We start from the raw sequence: 27903 nt of genomic DNA, 5'->3' as shown, positions 1-27903 counted from the left end.
ATTTTGTATTTTTTTTTTTAGTAGAGACGGGGTTTCACCGTGTTAGCCAGGATGGTCTCGATCTCCTGACCTCGTGATCCACCCGTCTCAGCCTCCCAAAGTGCTGGGATTACAGGCTTGAGCCACCGCGCCCGGCCAAAAAGGGAACTTTCTAAGTGTATCTGTTAGCCAGTGTATGGCTTTTCAAAATGAACTTTATTGGGGTATACTTTACCTCAGTAAAATGCATCCATTTTAAGTGTGTACGCAGCTCAGTGGGTTTTGACAGATGCTTATACCGATGGAGCCACCACCCTAGTCAAGATATGGAATATTTCCACCTCCCCAGGAAGCTTCCTCGTGTCCCTGCAGTCAGTAGCCCCCTACCTCACCTGGCAACCACTGACTTTCCTTTGGTCACAATAGCTTAGTTTGTCTGTTCTAGAACTTCGCGTAAGTAGACTCCCACAGCATGAGCTCTTTTGTATCTGGCTTCTTTTGTTCAGCATAATGTTTTTGAGATTCGTCTCTACTGATGCCGCTATCATTAGTGTATACCTCTCATTGGTGAAGAGTCTTCTTTCCTTCAAGACCACATGCACTTCCCCCCAAGATCTCCCAGCAACAGATTCGACTCAGAAGTAGCATAGGAATACTCAGCCCTGTTTTATTAGAAGTAACTACATGTTTACTTCCAGATGCAACAAGCTCAAATTTCCTTGCCTGCCTTTGTTTGCTTCTGGCTTATAATCTAGAATAATAGAGATGATGAATCAACCAAGGGGGTGTTTAAAAGATATAATTTCCTTCACTTTTCAGGGCAAGTGCAGTCTAGACTTAGTGGTCATGTGCTTTAGCACAGACAGTCTAACCACTGATAATCAAGAGCTCTGCTACAGGATGGCTCAGTGGCCTGGCCTCTCACAATTACACGTCTGCCTTGTTGAATCCCATCCACAAAGGACAGCCTTGTCCTCCAACAGCAACACTGTCTTATCCTAACACCTACTTGTTTTGTACTCTAACACTGTGGGGCCCAAAGTAAGACAAAGCAAGGGCCCTGAAGGGAAAAACAGGAAACTTAGCAAATGCTATATATATATAGAATATTTAGAAAATACTTAGTCTACTTTATTATTACATTGCATTAATGTTATTTTATATTTAAAATCAATATTGCATCCAAATGTAAAATATGTTTCTTACATATAATCTACCTGTTCTATAGTTTCTTCAACAAAATCAGTCCAAGCAGACAGAAAAAGTTTGCCATTCACAAGTATGAGACACCAGGGAACCCAAAAATCAGATGTTCCACCTTTGACAACTAAGGTACAGCAAACTTGGAATCTTACAGTATCTAATTAAACATGTCTTAACAAAAATAAATTAGGCTATAGTCACTTGTTCTATGTGAAAAGTATTTGTAATCCGTTAGACTAAAATGCAATTTAAAGTTATCTAGACCCCCCAAAATGTGTTTTTGCTGCTTTTCTAAATCATAGGGTAAAAAGGCAACAGGAAACATGGATCGTAAAGAAAAATCAACTGAAATAAATCGTGAAATTCCTCACTGTGTCAATAAACTACCAAAGCAAGAGGATTCTAAGACAAAATGTGAAGGTAATTTTAACAACTTTTTAAAGTCTGTCTTACTGGATTTTTTTATTGTGAATTACTATATGTGTATATAAAGCACACGTAAAACAGCTGGGCATGGTGGCTCAGGCCTGTAATCCCAGCACTTTGGGAGGCCGAGGTGGGCGGATCACCTGAGGTCAAGAGTTTGAGACCAGCCTGGCCAACATGGTGAAACCCTGTCTCTACTAAAAATGCAAAAATTAACTGGACATGGTGGTGTGCACCTGTAATCCCAACTGCTCAGGAGGCTGAGGCAGGAAAATCACTTGGACCCAGGAGGCAGAGGTTGCAGTGAGCTGAGATCATGCCACTGCACTCCAACCTGGGCAACAGAGTGAGACTCCGTCTCAAAAAAAAAAAAAAAAACACATCATAAAACAGTTTCCAGAATTATAATAAAAGGAACACCTGTGTACCCAGTACCCTGCTTAAGAAACAGTACATGAGTGCTCCCTGGAACACCCATGGGCCCTTCACAATCATATCCCCTCACCCTGCCCACCAGAAACAACCACCATCTTGGGTTTTAGGCCAGTCATTCCCTTGCTTTCCCTCACAGCTCCCTGTCTATATATAGCTATATTTGTCTGCTTGGGCTGCCATAAGAAAATACCATAGACTGCTGGCTTAAACAACATTTATTTATTTTCTCATGGTTCTGGAGGCTGGGAAGTCCAAGATCAAGGTTCTAGCCCTTTGGCTTCTGGTTGGGGCTCTCTTCCTGGCTTTAGATGCCTCACTTCTCACTATGTCTTCATGTGGCCTTTCCTTAGTGCTTGCACAAGGAGGGTCAGGGAGAGAGCACCAGTGCTCCACTGTTTCTTTTTATAAGGACACTAATTCCATCATGAAGGCCCCAACCTTGTGATCTCATTTAACCTTAATTACTTCCTTAAAGACCCAGTCTCCAAATATAGCCATACTGGGGAGTTAGGGCTTCAACATATGAAATTTGGGAGGGAGGAACACAAACATTCATTTCATAATAGTATCCTTAAATAATATATTCAGCTTTGGAAAACCGAGTAGCAAATTATTCAAATCCAGCTGAGCAAAGGGCAATATTGTCACTTTTGAATAAAGACTTCCAGGAAAAGGACTCCAGCTTCAGCTCCCCTGGATGTACAAGGGCCCAGTCAGTGGGTGAGGTCATGAATCATCCTGGGATCTGGCAGGGCTTTTCTGGGCAGGCCCCAGAGAGCTAGGGCCGAGAGAACGGGCTGCTCAAAATTTCTTATTCTAAGATCACCAAAGCTTACCTCCAGCTCTTGGGAGTAGGTGGAAACAAACTGCTTCTGTGGGGTGCAAGGAGAGTCCTCAGCTGGCCCAGGCTGCAGGGCTTGATAGAGAGTACACCACTTCATCAGCCATGGGCAAGACAGGCCAAGGCCCTGGCTCACCTGGTGTTTGGTACCTGGAGGTCTAATGGAGCGGGGATCCCAGTCTGTCTCCTCATCTCTGGTGTGCAGCTAGCATCCTGGGATTGCCCTTCATCATTTCCTGCAGGTTCCTGTCACTCCCCTTCTCTACTGGATCTTCTCTTTCCTAAGCCAAGTCCTCCTCTTTCATGGTAAATTACATCATGTTTTAAAGAGCACAACCTTCACAAGCTTCTTGTAAATGGGTGTGGGTAAGGTAAATTTGTATACCTCTCATCTGGAAGTGTCATTATTCTGCCCTTACACTTGATTCATAATTGCCTAGATAGGAAACTCTAAGTTGGGGGTCATTTTCCTTTGGAATTTTGAAGATGTGGCTCATTGTTTCATGTTACATCACCACTCATGGGAGATCTGGGTGCAGTCCCGCAAGGCTGGGCAAGAGCAACTTCTGAGGAAAGAACATGCATGATGAATGAGTCCCAGAGTTTACTCCGGGCTGCAAATCAGACGTGTTCCGCAGGCAGCATGGAGAGCCCTTGTCGAACATTGGGCATTCAGAAGAGGACCAAGAAGGGCCTCACCTTAGTTGTGAGGCCAAATAATGTTTAAATAACATAGTAGTTTGACAGAACTCACCCATAAAGCCACTCTGTCTGTTGCAGTTTGGTGGAAACTGATCATCAGTTGCAATTGCACTGTGGTCACTGGTGTGTTTAAGTTTTCCGCTTATTTTTCAGTCCATTGTCCTAATTCATATTGTCCTAGAAAGTGTATCCATTCATTTGACAAATACTTTGTGTGCATACACTATGTGTCAGACACTGTTCTAGGCATTAGGGAGACAGCAGGAAGCAAATGCAAAACCCTGCCCTCATGTGCTTATATTCTAGTATGGGAACACCTTTCCCCACCGGTTCACATGGATCCAGCTCATCGTCTATAATAACTGCCTGGAATTCCACAGACTGCACATGCCATACCTTATTTAACCATGATTCCTTCGGCAGATGTTTGGGAGGTTTTAGTGTTACTAAACCATGCTGCAGTGAACATCGTTGCACTTATCTTTGTCTATTTTTTGTAGGTTTGTTCTAAGAAGAAGTTGTTGGGTCTAAGAGTATATTCACTTAAAATGTTGATTGATACTGCCAAATTGCCATCCAAAAACGCTGTGCCAATAACACACCCACCAGTGGGGACCAAACATTCCCGTTGCCCCATCTTCTCAACAGCTCTAGAAATTATTTGCCGATTGGATGGATAAAAAATGTTCTCATTGGTTTGTTTTGTTTTGTTTTGTTTTGTAACAGCTCTGCTCTGTTGCCCAAGCTGGCATGCAGTGGCACAATCACGGCTCACTGCAGTCTTGTCCTCCTGGGTTGAAGTGATCCTCCCACCTTAGCCTCCTGAGTAGCCAGGACTACCGGCATGCACCACCATGCCCAGCTAATTTTTGTATTTTTTGTAGAGATGGGGTTTCGCTATGTTGCCCAGGCTGGTCTCACTCTTGGGCTCAAGCAATCCTCCTGCTTCAGCCTCCCAAAGTGCTGGAATTACAGGTGTGAGCCACTGCCTCAGCCATCACTGTTTTAACTGGCACTACATCCAGTTAGTAATGTTGAACGTCTATTAATAACCTTATTGGCAAATTTTATTTCTTCCTCAATGAATGTCATTTTTCTTTTGGTTTCATAATTCCCATTTGCTTGGGAAATTCTAAGAAACTATAACATAACACATTTGTTAATATCACCCTTCTCTGTAACCTATTGTCTATGCATCTAATTTCTTACCTTTTCTGTCATTTCAATGTGCTTGTGAGGTGGTGCAAATAAGTGTCCTAGACATGCCATCCTGAAATAGAGATCCATTCATTTTAAACAGCACTAAATTGCCTATTTTTCTAATACAGATTTATCAAGAGAAGAGAAATATTTGGAAGTGCAAGTACTGCTGGAGAATACTGGAAGACAAAAAGACAAAAAAGAAGACCAAGAAAAGAAAACCATTTTTGTGAAAGAAAAGCAAGAATTACCACCAAAAATAATTGAAGTTATTCATCCTGAAAGAGAAAGCACTCAAGAAGATGTTCTAGTAAGAGAAAAGTTTAAAAGAAGCATGCAGAGAAACGGCATGGATGACACACCTGACAAATGCACTGCTCCCTACACGAAAGGCCCCCTCAGACAAAGAAGGCATTACTCATTCACAGAAGCAACTGAAAATCTGCATCATGGGCTTCCTGCTTCAGGTGGGCCAGCCAATGCTGGCAACACGAAGTACAGTCATAGTACAAGCAAGCATCTCAGTAACAGAGAGGAAATGGAGCTAGAGCATTCTGACAGTGGGTATGAGCCCTCATTTGGCAAGTCTTCCAGAATAAAAGTGAAGGATACAACTTTCAGAGATAAGAAAAGCAGTCTCATGGAAGAACTCTTTGGATCAGGCTCCGTGTTGAAAACTGACCAATCAAGTCCTGGTGTTGCAAAAGGCTCAGAGGAGCCTTTGCAAAGTAAGGAGTCACATCCCCTGCCTCCCAGTCAGGCCTCCGCCAGCAATGCTTTCGGAGACTCTAAAGTAACTGTGGTAAATTCTATTAAGCCATCGTCACCTACAGAAGGAAAAAGAAAAATAATTATTTAAATATAATCAATATCCTAATGCATTCTGGTTTGATATAATGCTACTTATGTGCCTTGCATCTTATTTTTGAAATGTGTGAGAGAGGGAGTGTATGTGTGTGTGTCTTTTAGTACTTAATTGACTTTCAATAACTAAATTTTTGTTTTATTGCTAATCTAGTAAAAAATCTATTTTATATTAGCCAATGATAACACTTCAAATTTACATCTTTACAACTGAAACATCCATTATCTTCTGGGAGACTGGTTTACTATATGGTTTTAGTATTCTGTGGGACTCCATAGCTAGTAACTCTAAGTTAGTCACTCAAAACATATGCATCTCATACACAACAAAATTTATCAGCAATAGAGTTGAATTGTAACTTAAAAACATGGAAGCAGGCCAGATGCAGTGGTTCACGTCTGTATGCCAGCATTTTGGGAGGCCAAGGCGGGAGGATCACTCGAGTCCAGGAGTTTAAGACCAGCCTGGGCAACATGACACAACCCCGTCTCTACAAAAATTAAAAGAATTAGCCAGGTGTGGTGGTGTGTGCCTGTAGTCCCAGGTACTTGGGAGGCTGAGGTCAAAGAATCACTTGAGCCCAGGTCAAGGCTTCAGTGAGATATGATCGTGCCACTGCACTCCAGCTTGGGCAATCAGAGTGAGGCTGTGTCTCAAAAAATAAAAACAAAATGTAGCAGCAGCTTTGAAAGGGAACAATATGATCAAAAGACTCTTTTTACTAAAACAAAAAAACATTGGCTGGGTGCCGTGGCTCACACCAGTAATCCCAACACTTTGGGAGGCCGAGGTAGGTGGATCACCTGAGGTCAGGAGTTTGAGACCAGCCTGGCCAACATGGTGAAACCCTGTCTCTACTGAAAACACAAAAAATTAGCCGGGTGTGGTAGCACATGCCTGTAATGGCAGCTTCCCAGGCGGCTGAGGCAGAAGAATCACTGGAACCCGAGAGGCAGAGGCTGTAGTGAGCCAAAATAACACCCACCACTGCACCCTAGCCTGGGTGACAGAGCAAGACTCTACCTCAAAGAAAAAAAAAAAAATACAGATATGTATCTGTGTGTATGATGTATATGTATATATATGTGTGTGTGTATATATATGTGTGTGTGTATATATATATAGTGATTACCAAGCTTAGTTTTATGGAATTTTTTTTTTTTTTTTTTGAGACAGAGTCTTGCTGTGTCACCCAGGCTGGAGTGTAGTGATAACAATCTTGGCGCACTGCAACCTCCACCCCCCGGGGTTCAAGTGATTCTCGTGTCTCAGCCTCCTGAGTGGCTGGGATTACAGGCGTGCACCACCACACCCAGCTAATTTTTGTATTTTTATGAGAGACTAAAAATGGTTTTGCCAGGTTAGCCAGGCTGGTCTTGAACTCCTGACCTCAGGTGATCCACCTACCTCAGCCTCCCAAAGTGCTGGGAATGACAGGTGTGAGCCACCATGCCCAGCCATGACAATCATTTTTGAGTTTCTCTTATTCAGCTAACCTGGGTATCCAATGTCCTGCCTTTGTGGGTGATGCTTTCCTTGTGTACACCTGAGATCCAGTATCATTTATTGAGATTTGTTGCATACCTCTACGTTGACCATTTTTCTGTTAATCTTGTTCTAAAAACTGTAAGAGTGCCATGGCCCTGCTGGTGTTTATTCAAGATAGCTGCTCAGTCCTAACTAACACATTTACTAAACTTAGGATATTTTAAATTAGGACTATAAAAAGGAGGCTATACTCCCAGCCCCATTTTATTTAGTTTACCTTCATTTAGTTATAAGGGGGAGTTGTTTATAATCTAGACCATACTATTTCCTTTCCAATGATGTTTATGGGTTGGTGTGTAATATTAACTGCAATGGCAGCTACCCAGGAGGTTGAGGCAGGAGAATCACTTGAACCTGGGAGGTGGAGGTTGCAGTGAGCCAGGATCATGCCACTGCACTCCAGCCTGGGTGACAGAGCAAGACCCTGTCTCAAAAGATATAAAAATAAATATATAGCCAGGCGCGGTAGCCCACACCTGTAATCCCAGCACTTTGGGAGGCTGAGGCAGGCAGATCACCTGAGGTCGGGAGTTCAAGACCAGCCTGACCAACATGGTGAAACCCTGTCTCTACTAAAAATACAAAAATTAGCCATGCGTGGTGGCCAGCACCTGTAGTCCCAGCTACATGGGAGGCTGAGGCAGGAGAATTGCTTGAACCTGGGAGGTGAAGGTTGCAGTGAGCCGAGATCGCACCACTGCACTCCAGCCTGGGCAACATTGTGAGACTCCATCTCAAAAATAATAATAATAAAAATAAGAATAAAAATAGTAGACCAGGCGCGGTGGCTCACGCCTGTAATCCCAGCACTTCGGGAGGCCGAGGCGGGTGGATCATGAGGTCAGATCAAGACCATCCTGGCGAACACGGTGAAACCCGTCTCTACTAAAAAATAACAAAAAGTTAGCTGGGCGTGGTGGCGGGCACCTGTAGTCCCAGCTACTCGGGAGTTTGAGGCAGGAGAATGGTGTGAACCGGGTAGGCAGAGTTTGAAGTGAGCCTAGATCACTACAATTGGCATATGCTTTGATCTTTTATAAAAAGCAAGGTGCAATAAGATACAAAAGAAGAGGACAGAAGGGGTAAGGGGAGGGAGGGAGGGAGAGCTCTCACAGGCTAAGGGGAAATACGCAAATGCAGTGAGATGACATAGTGGCCTAAATTCTGGAGGAATGTATGAAAAGGACTCCTGGAAATGGTATGCTGAGTAACATGACAATGTCTACTCCAGCTTCATAGCAGATAGAGGATTTTCCAAGAGATCTTTTCGTATGCCCACCCACAATAAAAGCACAAATAATATTATATCATAGAAATATTATGATTTAATATCATAATATTAAATCATAGCTATATTTAGAAGTGTAGAGAACTAATTTAATAAAAACAGAATCTAAGCCTGTTGTTGTCTAGTCATCTTAATTGTACGCATAAAAAAGTTAGAGGGTCACAGATTAACATGCTAACTTTTTATCTCTGAGGTATGAGATTGGGGCCAATTTTTAATTTATTTTTAGTGTTTTCTACTTTGGCTTTCTTTTGCATGTTTGCTATAATGAACATAACTGTACGATCATGGAAAAAAAGATTTTAAAAAACAAATCTATTTCCTGAGCTCTGAGAGAGAAGGTACTGCAACACTCTTGCCAGAACAAAAGCTAAAAATGCCGTACTAACGATAGAAAACGTTTCTAAATCGGCTGGTCAGCTGGTAAACACTCAACGAAATTAGGCACCCGAGGAGATAAGTAAGCAAAGCACTAAAGTAAGCTTCTGCCTAAAGGGCATTTGCCGAAATTAGAGAACTGAGCATCACAGACTCCTCCTGAGGACAAAACCCAGGCAGCCCAAGTTAGGGGGTCCCTTTTCCATACAATGCTGGGACCTCCCTGGGGTCTCCAGCTCAGTGAACTAAAAAATTGTAAGTAAAGAACTCAGATTCTTTACAGGTGGCTCAAGCCTGTAATCCCAACACTTTGGGAGGCTGAGGCAGGCAGATCACTTGAGGCCAGGAGTTCGAGACCAACCTGGCCAACATAGTGAAACCCCGTCTCTTACTAAAAATACAAGTATGAGCCAGGCGTGGTGCTGCATGCCTGTAATCCCAGCTACTCAGGAGGCTGAGGCAGGAAAATCGCTTAAACCCAGGAGGCAGGGGTTGCTGTGAGCCGAGATCACGCCACTGCACTCCAGCCTAGGCAACAGAGCAAGATTCCATCTCAAATTAATTAAAAGAAAAGCTAGCACAAAAGACACGTAACTCTTCTTTCACTTGAACGTTTAGAAGCCACCATTATTATTGAAATTAGGGGCCAGTGTTGCCCTACTTTCAACATTTTTGTGTCTTAAGGAATAGGGAGCCCTGGGGAGCGGGGAGAGAAGGGAATGGCCAAGTCAGTGGAGCAGTCAAAACCCACACATTTATACATTAAATCTGCTGCCTCGTACGGGTGTAATTGTTGATGCCCCAAAACAATTACCATAGTAACATCAAAGATCGCTGGTCACAGACCACCATAACATATAATAATGAAAAAATATGAAATGTCGTGAGAACCCCTAAAACGTGACACAGAGACACAAAGTGGGCACGTGCTGTGGATAAACGGCGCTGACAGACTTGGTCGATGCAGGGTGGCCACAAACCCTCAATTTGTGAAAAAGATAGTGTCTACGGAGCACGGTAAAGTGAAGCACAAAACAACAGCCATGTCTGTGTGCTGAAGAGCATACGAAACCAAACAACGTATTTTTACAGATTCAAATATGTGATACGACCATGACGAATAGGAAATGATAAAACTCAGAGCAATGGTGTTACCTTTGCTCAGTTGGGATCGCAAAGGTTCTTCTAAAACTTGGGTGAAAGATACAAAGATTTGTATTTTCATTCTTTAAAATTTACATATTTTAAATATTTTATACCTCTCAATATTTAATAAAAACTATTTTTTAAAAAGATTCAGGAACAATGGCTGGGCACAGTGGCTCACACCTATAATCACAGCATTCTGGGAAGCTGAGGCAGAAGATCACTTGAGGACAGGAGTTTGAAACCAGCCTGGACAACATAGCAAGACCCCATCTCTAAAAAAATTTTAAAATGAGCCCACGGTTGTGGTACACACCTGTTGTCCCAGCTACACAGCAGGCTGAGGCAGGAGGATCACTTGAGTCCAGGAGTTCGAGACCAGCCTGGGTAACACAGTCAGACCCTGCTCTCTATAAAAATAAAAAATGAGAAACAGCCAGGCATGGTGACGCATGCCTGTAATCCCAGCTATTCAGGAGGCCAAGGCTGGAGGATCGCTTGAGCCCAGAAGCACGAGGTTGTAGTGAGCTATGATCACGCCACTGCACTCCAGCCTGGGTGACAGAATGAGACCCTGTCTCTTAAAAAAAAAAATACAGGAAAAGAATTTGGCCAATATAAAGGAATGACTGTCCTACCCTTTAGAGTCCAATATCCTTACCCACAATATTGGCCAAAACTACACAATATTCATGCAATTTAAGACTGAATTCACTGGTAAGAGTCAGCACTCTGAGTGTCGACAGATTTATACACATTAGATCCCAAAGGCGCATGCAGGAAAGCCAACCCACACAAGAACCCTGGGCCCAGAGACAGAATGAGCTGCCTGGCCTGGGATTCCAGTGGTGTTCAAACCAATCACGTGTGGCTTTGAATCTGTGACATCACCAAAGTGCTCTATACTGCAGGCCTTATAAGACAGCAGCACTTAGAAAATTCTCCTGACAGTTGTTAATTGCTAACATTTCAACTGCAAAGAAAACAGACTCCATACATGGCTCTAGTGGAAAACCATTATGTGATTCTGAGTTAAATACTCCTGGGTACTGACTGAAGGCATGCTGGAGGAGTACAGAAAAGCTCAGGGATAATCCCAGGCCCTAAAGGCGCTTGCAGCATCACTGAAATAACCTTTTATCACACACACGAAAAAGGATCTACAACATTAGAAACAAAACCACAACAGCAGATACCACCAATCAGTCATACAGCTACTACTTTAAATGCTCACATGATGGATAGGAAAGAAAAATCACTACCATAAGGGGGTCAGAGAAAGCTTTATTAAGTCTAAAGCTCTGGTTCCAGGGGGGCCGTCAGCACATACGTACACACACACACACACACACACACACACACACACTCTCTCCCACAAAGCACTGTGTAAGAAAAACTATGGAAGGTCAGAGAGCCCGCCAGGTCAGGGGAAAGTAAACCAGTTTGCCTAGCATTCCAGCCCCTATGGCGGCAACAGGAGCACATAAAACCTGTAAAAAATGATTATGGGCTGGGCGTCGTGGCTAATGTCTGTAATCCCAGCACTTGAGCCCAAGAGTTTGAGACCAGCATGGGGAACATAATGAGACCCTGTCTCTATTTAAAAAAAAAAAAAAAAAAAGATTATGGATTTATATATTAAAAAATTTCCCTGATTTACCATAAATTTATGACCAAAAAAAAATTGTTATGAAGAGAGCTTTAGATTTTTTTTTTTTTTTTTTTTTTTTGAGACAGAGTCTCGCTCTGTCACCCAGGCTGGAGTGCAGTGGTGTGATCTTGGCTCACTGCAACCTCCACCTCCTGGGTTCAAGCGATTCTCCTGCCTCAGCCTCCTGAGTAGCTGGTATTACAGGCGTGCGCCACCACGCCTGGCTAATTTTTGTATTTTTAGTAGAGACGGGGTTTCACCATATTGGTCAGGCTGGTCTTGAACTCCTGACCTCGTGATCCGCCCACCTCAGCTTCCCAAAGTGCTGGGATTACAGGTGTGAGGCACCACGCCCAGTGCTTTAGACGTATTTTAAATCAAAGAGATACCTGTTTTCACATAAAATTATAAAATAGATCCAGTATTTTTAAAATAAAAACAAAAACCTGCTGGGCACCGTGGCTCAGGCCTGTAATCCCAACTTTGGGGGGTTATGGCAGGTGAATCACCTGAGGTCAGGAGTTAGAGACCAGCCTGGCCAACATGGTGAAACCCTGTCTCTATTAAACATACAAAAAATAGTCAGGCGTCATGGTGCAAGCCTATAGTCCCAGCTACTCAGGAGGCTGAGGCAGAAGAATCACTTGAACCCAGGAGGCGGAGGTTGCAGTGAGCCAAGATGGCACCACTGCATTCTGGCCTGGGCAACAGAGCAAAACCCCATCTCAAAAAATAAATAAAAATAAATTTAAAACAAAATAAAACCTATCATTAGCTTTCAACATTATACACACATATCTAGAAAAAAGCAAAAGCATAGATGCTAACGCCAGCCACCCTAGTGCTATGGAGTCACAGGTTTTTCTTCCTTGCTGCTTTTCTGTACTTCCCAAGTTAGATTTTTTTAAAAAAGCAGTAAATAGGTACTACTTTTGTCTTTTTGGGTATTACTTTTATAACTTTAAAACATTTATCTTAAAAGCACATATATTAATATTCATAAATGCATGGAATATCACCGGCAGTGTCGTAAGAAACTGGTAACAGAGGAAAACTTTGGGAAATTGGGTGACAAGAGTCATAAGATGCACATTTACTGCAGCCCTTTCTCTATCTTCTGAATTCAGCACCATGTTCATCATCTGTTGAAACAAATTGTAGGCAGGACGCGGTGGCTCACACCTGTAATCCCAGCACTTTGGGAGGCCGAGGCGGGTGGATCACCGGAGGTCAGGAGTTCGAGACCAACCTGGCCAACATGGTGAAATCCTGTTTCTACTAAAAATACAAAATTAACTGAGTGTGGTGGCGCACACCTGTAATCCCAGCTACTCGGGAGGCTGAGGCAGGGAATCACTTGAACCCAGGAGGCAGGGTTAGTGAGCTGAGATCGCACCACTGCACTCCAGCCTGGGAGACCAAAAAAAGTGTATAATTTCTAAAAAGACACAATAAAGTGAAATATAAAGGACATTTACCTCCCCTATTTCATCATCACAAACTATTCACGTATGGGGAAAGTTAACAGCTGTGAACTAGAAATTTTTACCTCTAGCCTCAGTGAGATTTGTCAAAATTCTTCTAATAACTGAATGAGACTGTCCTTAAGAGATAAGGGTCTCATCAGGGGCACTGTATGCGAACGAGTGATCCCCACAGTTCCCTGGGCACGCTCTACATGGCCGGCGCACTGCTGACTGTTCGCCATCATTTCTGCCTGCAGCTCACTGAAACGCAAGTTAGGCACGTGCCCCCTTGGTGCTACATTTGGTTCGAGGGACTAGTCCCTGCAGCTTCCGTGTGCTGCTCTCATCTCCTCCTCACTTGGCTTCTAATTCTTTGTGGGAAAAATGTATCCCGTGTGGTGATGGACACTGGAAGCTGGTGTCCAGGTCCTCCTCGAGGCTGCAGCTGTGGTCCCTGCTCTCTGTCCTTTCTTAAAGCTAAGTAGACTTGGTGCTGGGTAAGCCTGCAGTGCATGTGTGTTTGAGTAAGTGGAACCCAAAAGCCGCTCTGGTGGTCTTCAGCATGACAATAAACGAAAGGACCACAGCACTTTGTCTTTTCATAGTCCAATCAGCTAAAAGAACGACAAGCTCCTTATTAGATTAGGAAACAAAAGAATACAAATACGAACTTGCAGAAACCAGTGGGAGAATTCAGCTTTACTGTGATAGGGTTACTCACTTAACAGCCGCTTGTCAGTTGCGGGTGGCTCACAGCAAACAAGCAGCTGTAAGGCAGGAAGTTACACAAGCACTTGCAAAGATTTTAATTAGAAAAAAGTGTTTGAAGAAACATTTAGCAGAATTAGATTTTGTGGGCCACACAGGTTATTGGTTCCGATTAATTTAATCAGGCCTTATAAGGTTTGTTTTCTGTGTTCCATTCTAAAGAGCATAAATATTAAATGCTTATAAAATACACTTCATTCAAAATGCCTTAAATACAAAACACAATTTGAGCACAAAACAATGCATTATGGTCTTGTGGATACATTTACAAAACACTGTAATGAAAAATTAACAGCCTCAAGTAAGTAGATAATACTACACAATGCTTCCTCAACAAATGACATTTTAAACCAAGGAAGAAAAAGCCCCAGTAATGCCAATTAGTGTTGTTCTTTTAGTTGTATTGAATGTGATTAAAGGAGAACTTTTTGAATTCTTAGTAGTGGTATTAAAATTAAGTTACTTTCTAAACTGGATTAAAAACAGCACTAAGTCTTCAAAGAACTTAAAGTTGTTAGAAAATTTTGACTTTCCAGCTGGCAATATGACCAAAATACACAAGAGGGCAAATCACAAGTGACGGCACGGAGATGTCCCTAAACATTTCACATTTCGTACAGATCTAGGATGGTGTTCACTGTACACACGTGTCATAAACTGGACTTTCTTGACTCAATGACAGGTGTAGAAAATCATGATTCTTACAAGAATCTCTCATAAAGTCCAAGAACAAACATATTCAACAAAAAAAAAAAATCGAAACTGTGCACATTTGTTTCTTAAAAAACAAAACAGTGTAAATCAGATTTTTAACCTAATAAGAGAAAATCCATTTTTAAAAGTTTCATAGCTGTATCCATCTTCCTATTCAGCTGAATGGATGAAGCACAATAGCCACAACTTTGTTACAGACTAAAATCCAACAGGTAATTCCAACACCACCTGAAAACAAAGAAATTCACCATGAGAGAGCGCCCCAGCAGTGCTGCCCACATCTGTCTCTGCTGTCCTTAACTCACAGCAAAGACAGTATTTCCACTATTTTTGAGCAGTGCTAGGCTGAGGCGAAGTTTATGTTTCATAGGTTCAAATTTGTCACTTTCTTTACTTATTTATTTTTTTTTTTTTTGAGACAGAGTCTCGCTCTATCCCTCAGGCTGGAGTGCAATGGTGCGATCTCAGCTCACTACACCTCTGCCTCCCGGGCTCAAGTGATTCTCCTGCCTCAGCCACCCGAGTAGCTGGGATTACAGGTGTGCGCCACCACACTCGGTTAATTTTGTGTTTTTAGTAGAGACAGGGTTTCACCATGTGGGTCAGGCTGGTCTCAAACTCCTGACCTCAGATGATCCGCCCGCCTCCCAAAGTGCTGGGATTACAGGCATGAGCCACCGTGCCCAGCCCGAATTTGTCACTTTCTACAGAGTCACAGGGCTGCATTCTTTACTAAGCAGGAATCGCAGTGAACAGTGGACCCTGGGCTGAACTTCCCTTTCCTGCCAGAGAGATGTGCGTTACTACTTATGATATTAATAGATTCCAAAACCAAACCTGTAAGATTAACTTTTCCTTTCTCAGAAAGCATTATAAACAAAGCAATGTCTACCTATGCCTTTCTTGCCCCACCAATAATGGAGAGGCACACATATCCCCCTGTCCAGGAGGACAGGCTGCAAGAGTAGCCCATGGCCCTGCTGGAGGCATGGAAGGGTGGCTGGATGCTTCTCTGGCCCGCAGCGCAGAGCTCCTGGCCTAGGCCCAGCTGTGTCAAACAAAGGAGAGGGGAAGGAAAGGGTGGAGAACGGGACAGGAGTGGTAGCTAAATTGGGAGTCTTTGAACCAGACATTCCCAGCCAGGCACAGTGGCTCACGCCTGTAATCCCAGCACTTTGGGAGGATAAGGCGGGTGAATCACCTGAGGTCAGGAGTTCAAGACCAGCGTGGCCAACATGGTGAAACCTTGTCTCTACTAAAACTACAAAAATTAGTCAGGCGTGGTGGTGGGCACCTGTAATCCCAGCTACCGGGGAGGCTGAGGCAGGAGAACCACTTGAAACCTGGGAGGCGGAGGTTGCAGTGAGCTGAGATCACGCCACTGCACTCCAGCCTGGGCAACAGAGTGAGACTCTGTCTTAAAAAAAAAAAAAAAAAGAAATAGTCATTCCTTCTGATACAGTATTCACCTCTAGCATAACCACAAATCACAACCAAAGACCAGCAGGGATGTGTGCTGCAGCATTATCTTTAACAGCAAAAAATCAGGACCCAAATAAATATCCTTCCTCAGGAAAATTTGCAGATGACATATCTAAATGAAGAACAGCTACTGCAAATTCCTTAATGAAGAAATGTGCCGGGCAAGGTGACTCACGCCTATAATCCCCGCACTCTGAGAAGCTGAGCAGGGAGGATTGCTTGATGCCAGGAGTTTGGGACCAACCTAAGCAACAAAGCAAGACCCCATCTCTATAAAAAACTTTTGTTTTAATTAGCTGGGCATGGTGGTGTGCAACTGTGACCCTAACTACTCAGGAGACTAAGGTGGGAGGATCACTTGAGCCAAGGAGTTCGAGGCTGTAGTGAGCTAGGAGGGTGCCACTGCCAACCTGGGCAACACAGCAAGACCCTGCCTCAAAAAAAAAAAAAGAAAAGAAAAGAAATTTACTGATATGGTGCTATGGTCTGCATGTTTGTATCCCCCTAAAATTCATCTGTTAATATGTTACCCCCCACAGTGATGGCATTAAGAGTTGGGGCCTTCTGGGAGGTGATTAAGTCACAAAGGCAGAGTCCTTGTGAATGGGATTAGTGCACTTACAAAAGAGGCCTAAGGGAGCTCGTCCTTCCACCGTGCAAGGGGACAGTGAGAAGACATTATCCATGAACAGGAAAATGGGCCATCATCAGACATCAAATCTGCCGGCACCTCGATCTTGGACTCCCCAGCCTCCGGGACAGTGAGAAATACATTTCTGTTGTTTATGAGCTACCCAGTTTATAGTATTTCACTTAGCCCTAAAAAACTAAGACGTGGGAATAGGCTTACACTATAAAGTAAAAAGGAGGTACAAAATGTTATGTGCCAGGTGACCTTAACTATATCAAAATAAATGGGAAAAAAAAGACAAAGAAAAATATATCACAGCATTAAAAGCTAATAGGAATCTTATTTTTTATTTATTTTATTTTATTTTGTTTTGAGACAGAGTCTCACTCTGTCACCCAGGTTGGGGTACAGTGGCATGATCTCAGCTCACTGCAACCTCCCCCTCTCGGATTCAAGTGATTCACACACCTCAGCCTCCCAAGTAGCTGGGATTATAGGCACGCACCACCACGCCCAGCTAATTTTTTGTATTTTAGTAGAGACAGGGTTTCACCATGTTGCCCAGGCTGGTCTCAAACTCCTGGCTCAGGCAATCCGCCCACCTTGGCCTCCTAAAGTGCTAGGATTACAGGTGTAAGCCAGTGAACCCAGCTGGGGTTTGTAATTAATCACTATATTTCTAATCATTCTATAGTGACATGTACTACTTTTAATATCCAAAAAAATTATCTTCAAAAATAAAAGAACGTGGTCGGGCACAGTGGTTCATGCCTGTAATCTCAGTACTTTGGGAGGCCAAAGCATGAGGATCACTTAAGGTCAGGAGTTTGAGACCAGCCTGGCCAACATGGTGAAACCTTGTTTCTACTAAAAACTATGAAAATCAGCTGGGCACGGTGGTGCACGCCTGTAATTTCAGCTAGATGGGAGGCTGAGACATAAGAATTGCTTGAACCTGGGAGGCAGAGGTAGCAGCGAGCCAAGATCGCACCACTGTGCTCCAGCCTGGGTGACGGAGTAAGACTCTGTCTCAAAAAATAAAAAATAAAAGAATAGCCAAGAGCATCAAGTGCTACAGAGAGGCCAACCACAATGGGGACTGAAAAGAGACAGAACTGTGGACCTACAGCTAGTGTTTCAATGGGGTATCAGACTTGACGCACTGGGCATGGGTCCCGGAAACAGACCTAGGACTGAATTCTAGCTTTGCTCCTTAACATTTTGGTGACACTAGACAAGTGAGGTAACTTTTCTAGACCTCAGTTTCTTCATGGCAAGCCTCACAAAACCTGCTCACTAAATGGACAGTGAGGAGGATGTCAGGCTAACTTAATCTTCTACCACACACCTCTACACAAGCCTATCCACACTCTTCCACTATATCTTCCAGAAAATTCTTACCTGCTACTCTAGTAGGAAAGGCTACCAGGCGGTCTAGAGGGGTTATCCATTTACTCGGCACAACAGCCACAGGGACAGAATAATACTTCCAAATGAGTGAGATCATCAGCGCAGCCTGGAAAGACACCTGTGGTGAGTGGCACAGCCTGCCGGTCACACGACCCACCGCACAGAAGGGAGCACAGGGAAATGCGAAAACAAACCCAGGAAAACTCTCCAGACTGAGCACCTCAAGCCTAGGAACCCAGTCCCCACAGACAACAGATGAGCACACACGGCCACTAATGTCCCCTGGTGAAACCCTGAATTAGAAAGTCTAATTAAAGACGAGCTCAGCGGCATGTCCGGAACACTGCCAACAAGTAGGCGAGCCTTCCTCTGTGAACTGGCATTTCCCTGTTTTAGGATAAATACAATCTACACATAATTTGAATTAGCTGATCAACTAACCAAAGTCTCCCATAACACGGGTGTGCTTTTCTCACTGAGTATCTGCTTTGGGTAGCCAGACTGTACACTAAACACACCTTATTAGTGATGAAAGCCATCCTTGAAAAAACAGGGAATTCTCCCAAGTGCACCAGTGTTAGCAAGGCACACAGAGGTGAGCCCTGTGTAAGTTTCAATGGTGGGGGATGCTTTATTTCCCTCCATCCCCCTGCAGCATTCCTTCGACTGTCATCTGTCCTCTTCCTGGCTTGAATAGGCCACTCAGAAGAGGAGACATGAAAGAGGGTTGCTGGCCTAACTCCTTTATCTGCAGGAAATTTACCTCTTCGCAAATGGCAGTGCCTCAGGATCAATTTCCTTAAATCTACCCACCCCAAACTAAGCTTTTTGCAGGGTGAGCTTGAATGCTTTGCCTTGGTACTAGATCACACAGTACTGCAACTCGGATATTTACGGCAGCTGCTAAAGGTGTCTGGGTAGCACAACTGTACTCTCGGGGCAGAGCAGAGCCCAGCAACAGCTCCAGGAGAGGCTCCGTGGGTTAAGCCCCAGGCAGGAAGGCTAGAAGCCAATTTCAGTGAGAAAAGCTGGTTCTCTACCTGGAGGATGGAGAGTGCCCATGAAGTATACCAGGTAACAAGTAAGAGCCAAATTACTGAAGATCTCAGAAAAAACCAACGTCATCTATAAGCTTCTCACTTCATCCCACCTGGCCGTTCAAATCACAAGGGGATGAAGGCGTGGTGGAAGCTCTCTGAGAAACTTCCTTCACAGTTCATCTGCCAAAAAGTCCCAAACTGTAACAACTCTCCTCAAGAGAAAGGCTTCCTTTTAGTCTGACTTACAGACCGAGAGTGTTTACAGCTCCGTGTGGGCAGGGCCACACGACAGGATAGCTGAAGGTGGAACAGCCCAAACTCCCAGCCCTGGATCTGCAGGCAACGCTCTGGAGTTCAGGGCCACCAACTCCAATGACCCGGCTGGCGCTCTAGCACACTTACCTGCAATACGTAGAAAGCAACACTTATCACCCATTTTATCTTGGCTAATTGAGCTGTCCGAGCTTTCACTGAAAGGAAAAACAGGATAAACAATTACGTCAGTCCTAAAAAATTAACAACATATTCAAATACACAGAAATGTTATTTTCCCGTATAATACACTTTCTGATTATAAATGGAACAATCACTCAACATATTCAACATAATTAGAAAATGTACAATGGAATTTTTAAGTCACCCACCATCTCATTATGCCATTATTTAAAATAGAATCCTATTCAGATTGAGATTTGAATAGCTTTAATTTTGAAAACTCTTTTTTTTTGAAAACTCTTTTTTTTTTTTTTTTTTTTTTTTTTTGAGACAGAGTCTCGCTCTGTCGCCCAGGCTGAAGTGCAGTGGCCAGATCTCAGCTCACTGCAAGCTCCGTCTCCCGGGTTTACACCATTCTCCCGCCCCAGCCTCCCGAGTAGCCAGGACTACAGGCGCCTGCCACCTCGCCCAGCTAGTTTTTTTGTATTTTTCAGCAGAGATGGGGTTTCACCGTGTTAGCCAGGATGGTCTCGATCTCCTGACCTCGTGATCCGCCCGTCTCGGCCTCCCAAAGTGCTGGGATTACAGGCTTGAGCCACTGCACCGGCCTTTGAAAACTCTTAAAATGACTCATGAAATCAAAGATTCTTCGTATAATAGAATTACCACTTACCAACAGGACTAAATTTTCCTCCCTATTTCCCAGTCTGCACAGTACACGAACCCCTGGTGGGAATCCAGCTTGTCCTGGGCCTGGACAGGCCCCCTTTGTCTGTTTTCCTAGCCACAGAGACAGCTGTCTGACTGTGCACACACTGTGCACAGGGTTCCTCAGCACACGGGCTGCCCTGAGAAAGCGCTCTTCATCACAGGAGACTGTACCCGGGAGGTGACACTCGGAAGAGGACACTGCTGGGCATTTTTCTAGAGAGTGGAACAAAAGCCTCTGACAATCCACTGTGAGACTTTTTTTCTGGGCTTCTCTCAGAAAAGTGATGAATTTAAAAATGAAAACCTACAATAAAGAGTTGGCTCTGAGGAAAATCTGAGAGGATTCTTAGATGTTTCTGTGATTAGAAAGCAAAGGTTCACCAACAAATAAGAAGAAAGTAATTATTACTGAGTTTCCTCCAGATAACTTAAAAGTTTCCATCAATATTCAAAACATCCAAGAAGCAAAGTATGTATTCTACTAATCTTTACATACAGACTTCTCTATAAATCAGCTCTCACGAAGCCTTCAGGCTGCAAGGGACGCAGTACCGTGGGTTTTGAGCTTATCCGTCATCTTGTTGATCTTTCTTTCCAGCCTGGCGTATCTGGCAAACTCGTCCATCATATTGACCGTGGAGAGCTCCTGCTTCATGTCCTGGATCTCCGCTCTCATCTGTGACTCCTGCTCCGCGTCCTTCTGCAGCACCCTGGACATCTGGCAGGGTGGACAGCGGGGATCAGCATCTTCCAACACGGGCCACAGGAGGATCCCCCAATCTCCCCCTACTTTCTGTCTATGCCCTGACCACTCTGTGACCCAGCCAGTTGTGTGTTTCCCTGCAGGCTTGAACCCAAACTGGGGCCGTGAACGTTCTCAGGACTAATAAAGAGTGAAGGCTGTTGCTGGAGAACACTGGAAGATTCATCCTGCTGAGAAACACCTACAAACTAGCCCTGCCATGACAAAGTCCTCAAACTCCCACATACACTCCAAACCCCAGCCCCCCCGTGGCAGACAGCCCTAGGTAAATGTCCCTTTCTCTCACTGGCTGTCCCAGGACTGCCGCAGCTCTTCTAAGTTCCCTTCGTGAATGCTGTGGACTCATCACCCTGGCGTTTAGTGCTTCTTTCTTTGGAATCCAAGCTGGCCCCATCTCCAGGCAGTCTGGAGCAGCCCCTTGAGGGAATTCCCCTGCCACTGCCTTTGAGGCGACTCCAGCATGGGTTTGACCAGGCAGAACCAGTACACCCTGCTCCAACATCCTACTCCTGCCTCTGCCAACTGGCCAAGCTGCCTACTACCTACACAGCCAGCCTCTGCTGCCTTTTTCAGCTCTCTATAACTACCACCAAAAAAAAAAAAAAAGTCATATTCAAATTGCTATTCAAACTATATTTTTCCTTTTGCGGAGATGCCCATGAATTGCTCCAATACAAATTTTTGTCTCTTTCACTATAACTAAAATTGCAATTATGAAATGAAAACCAGTTTCATCACCAGAGCTGTTATTCCAGCGACAGGGAACGTGGGTCCTCTCCCCTGCCTGAAGAATTCAGTCCTAGATTAGACGGGGCAGAGCAAGGTGCAGGTGCAGGGCAACAGCGGTGAGGCGGGGCCAGGGCAGAGCGTCAGTGCCCAAGCTCAGTGCAGAGGGCCTTCCCACAGAATGGCACCCTGGCAAGAGGCATCAGGGCCAGGCATGGTGATACAGGGGTCCCCAAGAAAGGGCAGCCTGACACAGGAGTCAGGGTCTGTAGGGTGAGGGGGACAGACATACAAGACAAGAAGGAAACCTGCCCGTGTCAGAGCCCAGGTGGGGCGAGGCATGCATTCACATGGGTATCAGTTGGTGGTGGACACCAGAGATTAATTACAAAAGGGTGATCACAGAAATAAACATATTGAGGATAACGTAAGCCAGTCTTCTCACTTTCAGCAAAGACACTTAGAAAAATGCCTCAGCCTGGCGTGGTGGCTCGGCCTGCAACCCTAGCACTCTGGAGGACGGGGTGGAAGGATCTCTTGTGTTCAGGAGTTCAAGGCTGCAGTGAGCTCAGATCATGCCATTGGACTCCAGCCTGAACAACAGAGTGAGACCTTGTCTCAAAAAAAAAAGAGAGAGAAAAGAAAAAAGGCCGGGTGCAGTAGCTCATGCCTATAATCCCAGTACTTTGGGAGGCCAAGGCAAGTGAATCGCTTGAGCCCAGGAGTTTGAGACCAGTCTTGGCAACACGGTGAAACTCTGTCTCTACAAAAAATATGAAAAACTAGCCAGTTTCATAACCTGGTGAAGGAAGGTAGGGAAGGAGGGAGGAAGGGAGGGAGGGAGGAAGGAAGGCAGGCAGGCAGGAAGGCAGGCAGGAAAGCAGGCGTCTCCAAGAGAAGCAGAATGAATCTTGTGGTGTTGGCTTAGAATTGGAGATGTGTGGTTTCCACAGACAGGCAGAGAAATACAGACATAAACGAAGAGGCACCCTCCCCAGGTTGGCCTGGCTGGTCCCTGTGAGCAGAGGGGCCCCGCATGACCTGGGGGCCCGCCTGCGTCGCCCCCTGCAGGCCCCGGTTCCCGGCACCAGCCCCAGTAGTCTACTCTCCAGGGAACGGCCCCGGGCCACGGCACCGGGAGGGGAGGAGTGGCTGGAGCGCAAGGGAGGAGTCGGCAGTGGCCGCCAGGTGGCGCCCGCAGATCTGCCGGGAAGGCCTAGTCCGGGGACTGCGCGGGTGCCCCAAGACCAGATCCCTTACAGGCGCCTCGGCCACCTGCCCCAAGGGATCAGCGAACATCCCCAAATCCCAGTCCCACACCAGCGGATGAGATACAATGAGAACACAGCACTGCCTCTCAGATACCCCTGCCAAGTATCAGACATGCCAGTGGACGTCCATTCTGTGAAATCACTGGCCTCTCATACTCACAAATGACAGCCATGAAAGTCAAGGGAAAACCGGGAAACTCCTCCAGACAGAAGGAGGCTAGAGGCTGGGAAATACAACGCATGATTCTGAACTGGGTCCTTTCCCTGTTAAGGACGTTACCGCAACACGTGGGGAACCTGAATGGGGCCTGAGGATCAGATCGTGGTAAAGAACTTGATGCCTACATTAGATCTCGGCTCACTACAACCTCAACTTCCTGGGCTCAAGCCATACTCCCACCTGAGCCTCCTGAGTATCTGCGACCACAGTCGTGCACCACAGCGCTCGGCTAATTTATTTTTAGTTTTAGTAGACACGCGGTTTCACTATGTTGCCAGTGAACTCCTGAGTTCAAGCAATCCGTCCGCCTCGGCCTCCCAAAGTGCTGGGGTTAAAGGCGTCAGCCACTATGCCCGGCCCCCAAGAATCTATTGAATACCAAAGTACCTGGGAATGAGGGGGTTCAGACTGACAACTCCAAATGGTTCAGGAAACAGAATCAGCTCTCGGTATTGACTGTATGCGTAACTTTTCTGCACATTTGTGTTTGTTTCGAAATTTTTTAAACAGACTAATAAAGATGAAATGTTATAGTGTATCTAAAGTGTGCCTGACACACAGTAAGCACACAATAAATGAGATTCCCTCTCCCCCTTCCAGCTCACAGGTCTCCTCTGCCTGCCGCACAGTAGGGACAACTCTCCAGTTAGAGCTGGGAAGCCGAGTCCGGCCAGTCACCTGAGAGGGAGTACACAAAACAATTAACTCAGGAATGGGAGGTGAGTGAAGGCAGAAGAGTGAACTTGAGGAAAACTGAAGGCAGCTTTGTAAGGTTAACAAAAACAACTGGTGCTTGAAAAAAAAATTACATCTATTACATGTATAAGCACAATAAAAATTGTCTGAGCCAGGCGCGGTGGTTAACCCTGTAATCCCAGCACCTTGGGAGACTGAGGCAGGAAGATCGTTTGAGCCCAGGAGTTCGAGACCAGGCGGGGCAACATGGCAAGACCCAATCTCTACAAAAAAAAAAATTAAAATTAGCCAGGCGTGGTGGCGCAGCTGTGGGTGCCTGTGCCCCCAGCTACTTGGGAGGCTGAGGTGGGGAGGGAGGGATCGCTGGAGCCCGAAAGGTTGAGGCTGCTGTGAGTTATGATGGCACCACCACACTACAGCCTGGGCAACAGAGTGAGACCCTGTGTCTAAAAAAAAATGTTTTAAAGCATAAATTTGCAAATATGCATCAATGTTAATCCAAGACCCACATATAAGTGTTAAAATGTTCTAGAATTATGCAGTATAAGATTCAGTAAGATATGAATCTAAATGTAATAATGCAAATATTAATTTTTAGAACAAAAGTAAGTAACTGATGGCATGACAAAGTGCACAGTCCGTGCTCGCGCCTGCCAGCAGTTGAGCAGGCAAACCCAGGAACCACCAACTCAGGTCACCCTGAGTCCCTGAACACAGAGGACAGAGTCCTCCAACTCAGGAAGCTCCAGATCCTGAACAGCCCCAGATGCCACTCTCGGCCAGGACCCGCCGGCCAGGGCCGAGAAACCAGCAGCTCTCCAGGCCGCCAGACCCAGTCCTTGGCTGCGGCCCCCACGAGAGTCCCACTGGAGGCCCTGCCCGCACATGCGCACTTCACCAGCGCGCTTCTGCGTCATACGACTCTGGGGTAGGTCCTGTGAAGCGCAGCGTCGTCCCCCTAAACTAATACTTGAGGACCATCTCCAAGCCTGGTCCACGGCAGGGACTCACTAAGCAACGGCTGAGGAAAAGGGTGTGGGGGCGCGAGGGGGGGCGGTGCTCTAAGAAGATGACCACAGAGGCAAACCCTGCAACATTCTCCTCTGACTTCAGTCCCCTAGAGGGAAAAGGAGGTGGCCACTCTTTACAGCAGAAACTGAAAGATAATTTAGAAAATGTTGAATCTGAAAGGGCAATCGGCCGGTGAGCCCAGAAGGCAACCCGCCAGCGTCCTTTATCTGCAAAGCTAGGGTTGCAAGGAAGGGCCTCCTGGCGCCTGCGCAGTGCGTGTGGCTCCTGTGGCCCCTCAGCCCACACCCGTCCTGGGGCGCCTGCGCAGTGCGTGCGGCTCGCAGGGACCCTGAGCCAGTGCCGGTCCTGGGACGCCTGCGCAGTGCATGCGGTTTGCATAGACTGAGCCTGCGCCACTCCTGGAGCACCTGCGCAGTGCGTGCGGTTTGCATGGACTCTTGAGCCCGTGCCAGTACTGGGGCACCTGCGCAGTGCGTGCGGCTTGCATGGACTCTGACCCTGCGCCACTCCTGGGACGCCTGCACAGTCGTGTCGTTCGCATAGACCCACAGCCCGCGCCAGTCCTGGGGTACCTATACAGTGCACCTCCCCTGCACCTGCAGAGCTGCAGAGCCGGCGCTCATCAAAGTCGTCTTTGTTGCCCTCCTATAGCTGAATAAAGTCCCGGACCACCTACTGAATGAACTATGCGTCTGTGACCAGATTGAAGAGGAGGTAGAGATCCCCGGGAAAATTCCAACCACGCCAACGCCAGAGACTTGGTGTCCTTACCAGGCATCCCACCCCCACAGCAGCGGGCAGCTGAGATCGCCTCCCAGGACCTTACTAGTCTTAACTGGCCCAAGGACTTCTGATACTTCAGACCTCCTAAGGCCTCACGTGGGTCAGGGAGCTGGGGGCGCGGCGGGGGGAGGGGGGAACCAGTGCAGCCTAGACTGAGTGATGAGATCAGGGCGCTGCCTCCCCAACTTCTGCTTCAGAAACATCCCAAGGGAGGTTATGATTTAAGTACCTGAGCGTGGCCCCATCCCAGAGAGCACTGTTTTCCCAATTCGACTTTCTGCTGCTTGTCATGAGTCTTTCCCACTTGAATCCTCAAATCAGAGGCTGTGATGAAGTAGCCTCTGATGATGGTGAAGGAGCAGCATTTGACCCTACTCAAGACCAGCGCGTTCCTTACAGCTTCTCACAGACGGTCACCACAAACCCAGTGACGAGGCCAAACATCTCTATTACCAATTACAGGGTGGGTGTACTCTGCTGGGATAATAATTATGTTATCCTTCTGAACCTGGCTAACAACAAATGTTACAATCAAAGGGAAATGGGTTTAAGAAAGCTAACTGGGTTGAGGTTAGAGAGGCCATAAGGTTGTTGTAGGAGGCAGCACAAGAGTGGACACAGGTCCTGAGTCACAGAGCAAGACCCGGCCTCTAAAAACAATTTTTTTTATTTCAGAGGGAGGGGGGTGGGAGGGAGACGATCCGGAAAATTAATTAATGGGTACTAGGCTTAATAACTGGGTGACGAAATAATCTACAACAAACTCCCATGACACAAGTTTACCTGTATAACAAACCTGCACACGCATCCCTGAACTTAACAGTTAAAAACAAAAAAATTGTCGGCCAGGTGTGGCGGCTCACGGCTGTAATCCCAGCACTTTGAGAGGCCGAGGCAGGTGGATCACCTGAGGTCAGGAGTTCAAGATCAGCCTGGCCAACATAGTGAAACCCCCTCTCTGCTAAAAAAAAAAAAAAAAACACAAAAATTAGCTGGGCGTGGTGGTGTAAGCAGGAGAATGGCGCTACTTGGGGAGGCGGGGCAGGAGACCCGCTTGAACCCAGGAGGCAGAGGTTGCAGTGAGCCGAGACAGCGCCATTGCACTCCGGCTTGGGCAACAGAGCGAAACTCTTGTCTCAAAAAAAAAAAAAAATTGTCTAATAACAACAAAAGGAACTAACTCAACAACAAAAAACAACTGAATTTTAAAAGGGGGCAAAATATTTGACTAGACATGTCTCCAAAGATAAACAGACGGCCATAAGCATCTGAAAAGATACTCAACATCACTAATTATTAGGAAAATGCAAATCAAAACTAAATGAGATACCACCTTCTGTCCATTAGGATAATTAGTATTTTTTTTAAAAAAAAAGGCTGGGTGTGGTGGCTCAGGCCTGTAACACCAGCACTTTGGGAGACCAACCAAGGTGGGTGGATCACCTGAGGTCAGGAGTTCGAGACCGGCCTGGCCAACATGGCAAAACCCCATCTCTACTAAAAAATTAGCCCGGCATGGTGGCATGCACCTGTAATCCCAGCTAGTTGGAAGGCTGAGACAGAAGAATTGCTTGAACCCAGGAGGCGGAGGTGAGCCAAGATTGAGCCACTGCACTCCAGCATGGGTGACAGAGAGAGACTCCCTCTCAAAAAAATAAAAATAAGCTGGGTACGGTGGCTCAGACCTGTAATCCCAGCACTTTGGGAGGCCAGAGCGGGTGGATCACTGGAGGTCAGGAGTTCAAGACCAGCCTGGCCAACATGGTGAACCCTCATCTCTACTAAAAATACAAAAATTAGCCAGGCATGCTGGCGGGCACCTATAATCCCAGCTACTTGGGAAGCTGAGGCAGGAGAATCTCTTGAACCCGAGGGGCAGAGGTTGCACTGAGCCGAGATTGCACCATTGCACTCCAGCCTGGGTGACAAGAGCAAGACTCCATCTCAAAAAAATAAATAAAATAAAAATAATAAATAAAAATAAAAATAATAGGCCGGGCGTGGTGGCTCAAGCCTGTAATCCCAGCACTTTGGGAGGCCGAGACGGGTGGATCACGAGGTCAGGAGATCGAGACCATCCTGGTGAACACAGT

General features: G+C 45.7%; 2 protein-coding genes across 5 annotated transcripts in view; one reads left to right on the top strand and one right to left on the bottom strand.

Annotated features, from left to right (window-relative positions):
- LCA5L (Leber congenital amaurosis 5-like) overlaps positions 1 to 5799 on the top strand; it is a 49477-nt gene extending 43678 nt beyond the window's left edge. Inside the window, exons 8-10 of the mRNA XM_011984168.1 lie at positions 1208 to 1311; positions 1485 to 1602; positions 4915 to 5799. Coding sequence (XP_011839558.1) covers positions 1208 to 1311; positions 1485 to 1602; positions 4915 to 5645 — 953 coding nt within the window. The 3' untranslated portion in view covers positions 5646 to 5799. The remainder of the gene's footprint in view (positions 1 to 1207; positions 1312 to 1484; positions 1603 to 4914) is intronic.
- An 8111-nt stretch (positions 5800 to 13910) lies between these two features.
- WRB (tryptophan rich basic protein) overlaps positions 13911 to 27903 on the bottom strand; it is a 16855-nt gene continuing 2862 nt past the window's right edge. For 2 of the 4 annotated variants that reach the window (XM_011984172.1, XM_011984173.1), the window contains exons 2-5: positions 20872 to 21037; positions 19576 to 19643; positions 18125 to 18239; positions 13911 to 14838 (exon numbers count right to left, since the gene is read on the bottom strand). In XM_011984172.1, coding sequence (XP_011839562.1) covers positions 14765 to 14838; positions 18125 to 18239; positions 19576 to 19643; positions 20872 to 21037 — 423 coding nt within the window. In that variant the 3' untranslated portion in view covers positions 13911 to 14764. Of the gene's footprint in view, positions 14839 to 18124; positions 18240 to 19575; positions 19644 to 20871; positions 21038 to 23904; positions 23996 to 27903 lie in introns of those variants that run through there. The other 2 variants (XM_011984171.1, XM_011984169.1) reach the window with 2 other exon arrangements.

The sequence above is a fragment of the Mandrillus leucophaeus genome, unplaced genomic scaffold, assembly GCF_000951045.1.
Source record: "Mandrillus leucophaeus isolate KB7577 unplaced genomic scaffold, Mleu.le_1.0 Scaffold262, whole genome shotgun sequence".
Lineage (NCBI taxonomy): Eukaryota > Metazoa > Chordata > Mammalia > Primates > Cercopithecidae > Mandrillus > Mandrillus leucophaeus.
Note: the sequence above shows the minus strand (reverse complement) of the source record. Positions and strands in the feature narration are given on the sequence as shown.